Raw genomic sequence first — 9,975 nt, forward strand, 5'->3', positions numbered from 1 at the left:
GTGTCTGTATGTGTATGTATATGTGTGTGGTAGATAGAAACTCTAGGACCCTGTTATATTTATCGCTTTTGGCGGCGGATCTGAACATCGCCGGTTTACCGGTGACCCTCGAACAAAGTCCCCTGTTTAGTTGCTCTGCCTTGTATAATAATAATAATGAAATTATTGTATACAGTGCTCAGGTGCACCACAACTTGTCAAAAGTGCGTATAAAGCATCTGCAGTAATGTACATATGTCTGGGAAGTGAACAATGTATGAGTCAGATACATGCTTGTGTGTGTATGGAGGGGAGAAAATCAGGTGTAGTGTTGGCGAATCTCAGGAAGCATGGAAGTTTTGAAGGATGCAGGGCTCCGACAACTAACAACTGATGCCGGCAGTTTGTTCCATGCTTCAGCAACTCTTAGCATGAAAAAATGTTTCTGAAAGTCATGGGAGCTGTGCTGTTTTCTGACTTTGTAAACATGTCCACAAGTGTTAGATGGGTGGAGTCTGAAAAGGTGCTCAGAGTTATTGTTTGCAAGATGGTTAATAATTTTATGGGTGTCTGCCAAGTCAGCTGCCAGACGTCGGAGTTTCAATGTGTCCAGGCCCAGGGAAGTAAGGCGTTCAGAATATGGCAAATGCCCGATGGAGGGTATTCTCTTGGTTGCACGTCACTGAACGGCTTCCATACAATTAATATCCTTGGCAAGATAGGGGTCCCAGACCGGTGATGCAAATTCCAGGTGAGGTCTTACCATAGCTATATGAAGCCGTAGATAGATAGCTGGAGAGCGGCTCACAAAGGACTTGGTGAGTGATGCCAAGACACCCTCAGCCTTCTTGGCAATTTTAGCGATGTATATTTCATTGATTCTCATTTGTCCTTATCGCTGTCAAAAATTCAATGATCTAAAGGTTGCCCCATTGGAAAACCTGTAACTGAAAACCCTATTAAGAACCTGTGTATTCGTCACGGGCACCTCTTGCCAAAAACATGTCTTTGCAATTTCTGTTCAAGCTCTTTATTTACTCAGTTCTAATCCCAAAAATGCATGCTGCAGGCATAAACATCACCACATCACACTAGCTTTGGTTATTGAACTCCCCTAATGTCTAATATTTCTCTTTGTTTCGTTTCTGTTACCATAGCAACCGACACAGACGGTAGAAGAGCCTCTGGATTTAATTCGCCTCAGTTTAGATGAACGAATTTACGTAAAGATGAGAAACGACCGGGAACTTCGCGGTCGACTACACGTGAGTTTGATTCTGCTAATTTCCTCAGTTAAATTTTAGAGACAAGTGTTATAGAGCTGTATGTAACTAGGATCTTTTCGGTTTGACCAGCAGTTTTTAAAAATAATTTCCACGTAACTAAACACTTTTAAACTTCGTATACTGGTAGAATGTGTTTATAAAACATCTTTTTCTCTTGGCTTTATTGAGAAAATTCTATATTTTGTAAGATATTTGTTGTTTTTTTTTCTTCAATTTCTGCAATTTCAACTGATCAATGAAATCTATTGAGGTGAAAGCATTCTGTGCCGTATGAATATGTCCCTCGTTTAAGAAACAGATTGGGTTTATTTACATTTCTGAAGAAAAAATGATATCCTTTCCCCTAACCCTAAAACAGATGGAAATGCAATAGATCGATACTAGGGTCATAATTATGGGTGACAATTTCATATGACACCGCTAGAAAAAACTGCCGTTCAAACCGAGAAGATACTGTAACTATTAATAAGTATCCTCATTATCATTTAATGTCCATTTTTCCATGCTGGCATGGGTTGGATGTTACGACAGGAGCAGACAAGTAACAGAGGTGCACCAGGGTGCAGTTGTCTGTTTTGGCATGGCTTCCACAGTTGGATGCCCTTCCTAATGCCCACCACTTCACAGACTGTATTTGGTGTTTTTCACATGAGCTCACTCGGGGGCGCTGGGTGTTTAGATGCCTTTTCTTTTGAATACTCTCTCTCTTTTACTCTTTTACTTGTTTCAGTCATTTGAGTGCGGCCATGCTGGAGCACCGTCTTTAATCGAGCAACTCGACCCCGGGACTTATTCTTTGTAAGCCCGGCACTTATTCTATTGGTCTATATTCTATATATACTATATTCTACTTATTCTATATGTAAATATATATTTATGTTCAAATATTTAAACCTGGTTCCATGCACATTTTTTCAAAGAAGCTTTTGTTGGGGTCAGAATATGAATATAATACCTGATGGTTGTTTGGTTAAGATGTCCATTTTCCAACCATGCCATTTGGGGTTCAGTCTCATTATATAGCACACCTTGGATAAACGACTTTTACTGTAGCCCCGAGCCAACCAAAGCTTCAAAAATATGATCTGATAGATGGAAAGTAACTGAAAGAAGCTTGTTTTACATCTGTGTGTAGCAGCTGTCTGGCATGTAAAGAGCACCATTTGAGCATGATCGTTGTCAGCGTTGCCTCAATGGCACGTGAACAAAACATTCGAGTGAGGTCGTTGCCGGTGCTGCTGGACTGACTCCTGTGCAGGTAGCACGTAAAAAACTCCATTTTCGAGCATGGTCATTGCCAGTCCCGCCAGACTGGCCCTCGTGCCAGTGGCACTTTAAAAGCACCCACTACACACTCGGAGTGGTTGGTGTTAGGAAGGGCATCCAGCCATAGAAACTCTGCCTGATCAGATTGGAACCTTGCGCAGCGCAGCCATCTGGTTCGCCTGTCCTCAGTCAAATTGTCCAACCCATGCTAGCATGGAAAGTGGACGCTAGATGATGATGATGATGATATATATCAGTAAGTAAAGTATTTTTTGCCAACAGAATGTGGTGCTCCTATGACAATGTTACTGTCATGGGCTGGAGAGCTGCACCAGGACTCAATTGCCAAATGTCTGCTTTGGCCAGGTGTCCTTCCTTAATGCCAACCATTTTACAGAGTGTGCTGGGGTGCTTTTTACTTGGTGCCAGCACAGGAGCTTTTCATGTGGGACCAGTGCAAGTGTTTTTTTGCTACGTCTTAGTGAATAAATAAATGTCTCAATTGTGTAATTAACCATGATGTGACAGAGTATTTGTTTTGTGTTTCAGGCGTATGACCAACATTTAAATATGATTCTTGGAGATGTTGAAGAAACCGTGACAACAGTGGAAATTGATGAGGAAACATATGAAGAGATCTACAAAGTATGTCCTTGCCCTTCGCTGCCCTTCACTTACCATCGGATATTTTAGGATAATATGTTGTGCTTGAGAAGACCTGTTGAATCGAGTGAAATTGTTGGCATTGCCAATGCCAGTGCTGCCTGACTGGCACCTGTGCTGGTGGCACATAAAAAGTACCATTCGAGTGTGGTTGTTCCCAGTGCTGCCTGACTGGCACCTGTGCTGGTGGCACATAAAAAGTACCATTCGAGTGTGGTTGTTCCAGTGCTGCCTGACTGGCACCTGTGCTGGTGGCACATAAAAAGTACCATTCGAGTGTGGTTGTTCCCAGTGCTGCCTGACTGGCACCTGTGCTGGTGGCACATAAAAAGTACCATTCGAGTGTGGTTGTTCCCAGTGCTGCCTGACTGGCACCTGTGCTGGTGGCACATAAAAAGTACCATTCGAGTGTGGTTGTTCCCAGTGCTTCCTGACTGGCACCTGTGCTGGTGGCACATAAAAAGTACCATTCGAGTGTGGTTATTACCAGTGCTGCCTGACTGGCACCTGTGCTGGTGGCACATAAAAAGTACCATTCGAGTGTGGTTATTACCAGTGCTGCCTGACTGGCACCTGTGCTGGTGGCACATAAAAAGTACCATTCGAGTGTGGTTGTTCCCAGTGCTGCCTGACTGGCACCTGTGCTGGTGGCACATAAAAAGTACCATTCGAGTGTGGTTATTACCAGTGCTGCCTGACTGGCACCTGTGCTGGTGGCACATAAAAAGTACCATTCGAGTGTGGTTATTACCAGTGCTGCCTGACTGGCACCTGTGCTGGTGGCACATAAAAAGTACCATTCGAGTGTGGTTGTTCCCAGTGCTGCCTGACTGGCACCTGTGCTGGTGGCACATAAAAAGTACCATTCGAGTGTGGTTATTACCAGTGCTGCCTGACTGGCACCTGTGCTGGTGGCCACATAAAAAGTACCATTCGAGTGTGGTTGTTCCCAGTGCTGCCTGACTGGCACCTGTGCTGGTGGCACATAAAAGTACCATTCGAGTGTGGTTATTACCAGTGCTGCCTGACTGGACCTGTGCTGGTGGCACAATAAAAAGTACCATTTGAGTGTGGTTATTGCCAGTGCTGCCTGACTGGCACCTGTGCTGGTGGCACATAAAAAGTACCATTCGAGTGTGGTTATTACCAGTGGCTGCCCCCCTGATGGCACCTGTGCTGGTGGCACATAAAAAGTACCATTCGAGTGTGGTTGTTCCCAGTGCTGCCTGACTGGCACCTGTTGCTGGTGGCACATAAAAGTACCATTCGAGTGTGGTTGTTACCAGTCGCCTGACTGGCACATGTGCTGGTGGCACATAAAAAGTACCATTCGAGTGTGGTTGTTCCCAGTGCTGCCTGACTGGCACCTGTGCTGGTGGCACATAAAAAGTACCATTCGAGTGGTGTTGTTGCCAGTGCTGCCTCACTGGCCCAGTGTTGGTGGCACATAAAAAGTACCTTTCGAGTGTGGTTGTTGCCAGTGCTGCCTGACTGGGCACCTTGTGCTGGTGGCACATAAAAAGTACCATTCGAGTGTGGTTGTTACCAGTGCTGCCTGACTGGCACCAGTGCTAGTAGCAACGTAAAAAGTACCTTTCGAGTGTGGGTGTTGTCAGTGCTGCCTGACTGGCACCTGTGCTGGTGGCACATAAAAAGTACCATTCGAGTGTGTTATTACCAGTGCTCCTGACGGCACCTGTGCTAGTAGCACGTAAAAAGTACCTTTCGAGTGTGGTTTTGCCCAGTGCTGCCTGACTGGCACCAGTGCTGGTGGCACATAAAAATACTTCGAGTGTGGTTATTACCAGTGCTGCCTGACGGCACCTGTGCTAGGTGCACGTAAAAAGTACCTTTCGAGTGTGGTTGTTGCCAGTGCTGCCTGACTGGCACCTGTGCTGGTGGCACATAAAAAGTACCATTCGAGTGTGGTTGTTACCAGTGCTGCCTGACTGGCACATGTGCTGGTGGCACATAAAAAGTACCATTCGAGTGTGGTTGTTCCCAGTGCTGCCTGACTGGCACCTGTGCTGGTGGCACATAAAAAGTACCATTCGAGTGTGGTTGTTGCCAGTGCTGCCTCACTGGCACCAGTGTTGGTGGCACATAAAAAGTACCTTTCGAGTGTGGTTGTTGCCAGTGCTGCCTGACTGGCACCTTTGCTGGTGGCACATAAAAAGTACCATTCGAGTGTGGTTGTTACCAGTGCTGCCTGACTGGCACCAGTGCTAGTAGCACGTAAAAAGTACCATTCGAGTGTGGTTGTTGTCAGTGCTGCCTGACTGGCACCTGTGCTGGTGGCACATAAAAAGTACCATTCGAGTGTGGTTGTTACCAGTGCTGCCTGACTGGCACCAGTGCTAGTAGCACGTAAAAAGTACCTTTCGAGTGTGGTTGTTGTCAGTGCTGCCTGACTGGCACCTGTGCTGGTGGCACATAAAGAGTACCATTCGAGTGTGGTTGTTCCCAGTGCTGCCTGACTGGCACCAGTGCTGGTGGCACATAATAAGTACCATTCAAGTGTGGTTGTTACCAGTGCTGCCTGACTGGCACCTGTGCTGGTGGCACATAAAAAGTACCATTCGAGTGTGGTTGTTACCAGTGCTGCCTGACTGGCACCTGTGCTAGTAGCACGTAAAAAGTACCTTTCAAGTGTGGTTGTTACCAGTGCTGCCTGATTGGCTCTTGTGCTGGTGGCATGTAGAAAGCATCCACTACACTCTTGGAGTGGTTGGCATTAGGAAGGGCATCCAGCTGTAGAAACACTACCAGACCAGACTGGAGACTGGTGCAGCCTTCTGGCTTGCCAGCCCTCAGTTCAACCGTCCAACCCAATTCAATCCAATCTGTGCGTGTGTGTTTATATACAGTAGTACCTCGGTTTTTGAACAACTCTGATCTCAAATAAATCATGCTTTATATATGTGTGTGTGTAGAACGTTGAAAAGGAACACACGAGTTGATATATATGGAAAAAAAAGTCAAGGTAGAATATGCTAAAATAATATAATAAAATTCATTTCAGTACCAGTTTCAGTCATTGAGACTTTTTGAACTGTAATTATGAAAGATAATTAAATTTTGGAAAAAAATTTTTAAAGAATATTTGCATAGGCACAGGAGTGTGGTAAGTAGTTTGCTTACCAACCACATGGTTCTGGGTTCAGTCCCACTGCGTGGCATCTTGGGCAAGTGTCTTCTGCTATAGCCCCGGGCCGACCAATGACTTCTGAGTGGATTTGGTAGACGGAAACTGAAACTGAAAGAAGCCTGTCGTATATATGTGTATATATATATATGTATGTGTGTGTGTTTGTGTGTCTGTGTTTGTCTCCCTAGCATTGCTTGACAACCGATGCTGGTGTGTTTACATCCCCGTCACTTAGCCGTTCGGCAAAAGAGACTGATAGAATAAGTACTGGGCTTACAAAGAATAAGTCCCTGGGTCGATTTGCTCGACTAAAGGCGGTGCTCCAGCATGGCCGCAGTCAAATGAAACAAGTAAAAGAGTATAGTGTTCAAATACAAGGGGCATTTTCCTTGTTTCTGCCTATATATGTATAGATAGATATAGATATTATAAAGCACGATTTATTCATGATTAGGGACGTTTGTAAACCAAGGTCCTACTGTATTAAATGAATATGAGAAAGACAGGAGATAAAGTACGATTTATTCATGATCAAAGTTGTTCGAAAACTGAGGTTCTACTCTGTGTGTGTGTATGACCGCTGGACTGACTCCTGTGCAGGTGGCAAGTGAAGAAACACCATTTCGACCCTGTGCTTGAGGAGATCCATTGAGTCAAGTACACCGACATCAAAATCAATGGAAACTGCAGTTGTGATCCCTGAGCCGGTGGAACGTAAACAGCACCATCTGAAGGTGGCCGATGCCAGCGCCGCCTAAACTGGCTTCCGTGCCGGTGGCACGTAAAAAGCGCTATCCGAATCGTGTCCGATACCAGCGTCGCCTCGACTGGCTTCCGTGCTGGTGGCACATAAAAAGCACCATCCGAATTGTGGCTGATGCCAGCCTCGCCTAGCACCTGTGCAGGTGGCACATAAAAAGCACCCACTACACTCGCGGAGTGGTTGGCGTCAGGAAGGGCATCCAGCTGTAGAAACATTGCCAGATAAGACTGGAGCCTGGTGCAGCTTTCTGGCTTCCCAGATCCCCGGTCGAACCGTCCAACCCATGCTAGCATGGAGAACGGATGTTAAACGATGATGATGACGATGATAAATAAATAATATTTTAGTGTTGATGGCTTTTAAATGAAGAAATCTTGTTTTCTACTCTCATGGTAGAAACATTTAACATTCTAAATAATAATTTATTTTTCTTTTCAGTCAACGAAGAGAAACATTGCCATGTTGTTTGTGAGAGGAGATGGAGTTATTCTTGTATCACCTCCAATGCGAACAGGAACTTGAACGCAAATTTAGACCAATTTCCAAAAAAAAAAAAGAAACAGAAAAAAAAACAACTACCATAAGTAATACAAAATTTAAGAAAAATACATTTTTATTTTTTCATTTTCATTTTTATTTTATTTTTCCATTTTTAAAATGATTCATTCTTATTTTTTTTTAAAGAAAAATGAAACTGAGAGAGTGAACTCTTGGTGGAATTTTTTTGTTATTCTTTAAGACTATTCAAAGAAATAGTTGAAGTCTGCTCAATGCAGCATTTGAAGAACGCAGAAACAGTCCAATAAAAGAGAAAAAACGCTTGTTTTGATGGCTTTAATAGTCTTTGTATCAACTTCCATTTTTTTTTTTTGTTGTTGTCATTAACTTTTTTGATGCCAACCACCTCTGAGATTGTCTCAGGTTCTACAATACAAACTTCCTGCTTTAAAGTAATCTAAATTAACCCTTTAGCATTTAATCCAGCCATATCCGGCCAAAATATTCTCCTTGTTTTATTTTCAAACTGGCCATATTCCGCCTCTCACACTTAGCCTACAATGTTATTCTAAAATTAAACAATCATGTCATTGAAGTCTCACAGCTACAAAGTAATGTGTGACGAATTCAAATAAATGGGAATAAAAATGCAATATATTTGACAAATACACAGATGCTGTGAAACAGAAGTTCAGTGAAACCTTTCCAAATCCTGTTGTTCCACATCGTGACAGTGTGTGAGGGATTTGATAAGAAAATTTAGAAACACAGGCTCAGTAGAAGACACAGCAAGATGCGGTAGGTCTACTGTTCTTTCAGACGAAACACTCTGCATTTTTTCTGATAAACTGTTGGCAAACCCATCAAAGTCCTTATGCAAATTGTCACAGGAAAAGAAATTCAGCCTAGGAAGTGCTCACACGGCAGTAAAAAGAAAATTAAATTTTATGTATTGAAAATGAAGGACGAAATTTTCTACACCTCTTATAGCGTTTTTTGAAGTCTCGTAAAGTCTAATTCTTTTGTAGTCTAATACCATCTTTTAAATATTTATTTTGCAATAAAATACTGCGGGGAGACTTTTGGAGCTCCCTGTATAAGTCTGCTTTAACCTTGCACTGCATCAGTTAAGATGATAGGGGTTGCAGTTGATCCGTTAAACAAAACCACCTGCTCATGGAATTAGCATGCAAGTGGTTGAGCACACCTCAAACATGCATGGCCCTTAGTGTAGTTCTCGGGGTTGAGGGGAATTCAGCATGATACAGAGGGACAAGGCTGGCCCTTTTGAAAGACAGGTATTACTCGTTATTTAAGGCGGCAAAATGCTTTGCAGTATTTCGTCTGCCTCTATGTTCTGAGTTCAAATTCTGCCAAGGTCGACTTTGCCTTTCATCCTTTCAGGGTCGATAAATTAAGCACCAGTTACGCACTTAATACCTATGTCTGTCCTTGTTTAGCCTCTTGTGGGTAATAAAGAAATAGGTATTACTCGTTATTGCCAGGTGAGAGGAATGGGAAATAAAGTAATGGTTTATAATGCCTAGGGTTAAAAATCTTTTGGGTGGAAAACCACAGAAACAGTTTTCTATTCAAGTCTGTGTTGAGTAACTTTTTCACGAACGCCTGATAAATGTTTCATGCAGAATTGCAAGTGCTGTATGGAAAACCAAAAATTTGTCACCTAAGAAGGTGACTAAGTGGCTGAATCAACACAGCATCATGAGTTAGTGTTTTGTGGTATTTGTTTCAAATCCCTGCATTCTGAGTTCAAGTCCTGTTGAGTTCAACTTTAACTTTTATTCTTTCACAGGCGTTAAAATAGAGTACTAGACTTGGATAGTGGATCAGAGATTGGTTAGAGCAGTGGTTTTCAACCAGGGTTCCGCCACTACAGTCCAAGGGTTACGCAAGAAGTTACAAAACTGCTAAAATCGGCAGTAATTTTTAAGTCTCCTGTGCAGATATGTGTGCATAAGACTATTAAATTATTTCACAGGGGTTCCTCGAGCCAGTGGAATGTTACCTTGGGGTTCCACTCCAGCAAAAAGTTTGAAAAGCACTGGGTTATAGTGTAAGGTGAGATGTTTTATAGCATGCATTCCTGCTCAGATCTCCTAAGAACAATATAAAATGATTTTTAAAAGATGGTGATGCTTCTACCAGGAGTTGTGACCATGCCAGAGAAACCAAAAGACAACACAGTTTCTTTGATTCAATCTGAAGATCTGCTGGCAGGACACGTCTTAAATTTCAACCGTAGTCCTTGAACCTACAATCCATGAAATACTCATGAAGTTATGTCAAGGGAGATAACTAAAACTGATTATCATCTAAATAACTGGGAAGTGGGGAATACTCAGAGACGTGTC

General features: G+C 43.1%; 1 protein-coding gene across 1 annotated transcript in view; it reads left to right on the top strand.

Moving 5' to 3' along the window:
• Positions 1–7,943, top strand: part of LOC115221743 (U6 snRNA-associated Sm-like protein LSm3) — an 8,837-nt gene extending 894 nt beyond the window's left edge. Inside the window, exons 2-4 of the mRNA XM_029791959.2 lie at positions 1,137–1,244; positions 3,081–3,176; positions 7,544–7,943. Coding sequence (XP_029647819.1) covers positions 1,137–1,244; positions 3,081–3,176; positions 7,544–7,627 — 288 coding nt within the window. The 3' untranslated portion in view covers positions 7,628–7,943. The remainder of the gene's footprint in view (positions 1–1,136; positions 1,245–3,080; positions 3,177–7,543) is intronic.
• The last annotated feature ends 2,032 nt before the right edge of the window (positions 7,944–9,975 follow it).

Source organism: Octopus sinensis, linkage group LG18 (genome assembly GCF_006345805.1).
Source record: "Octopus sinensis linkage group LG18, ASM634580v1, whole genome shotgun sequence".
In the NCBI taxonomy this organism is placed as follows: Eukaryota; Metazoa; Mollusca; class Cephalopoda; order Octopoda; family Octopodidae; genus Octopus; species Octopus sinensis.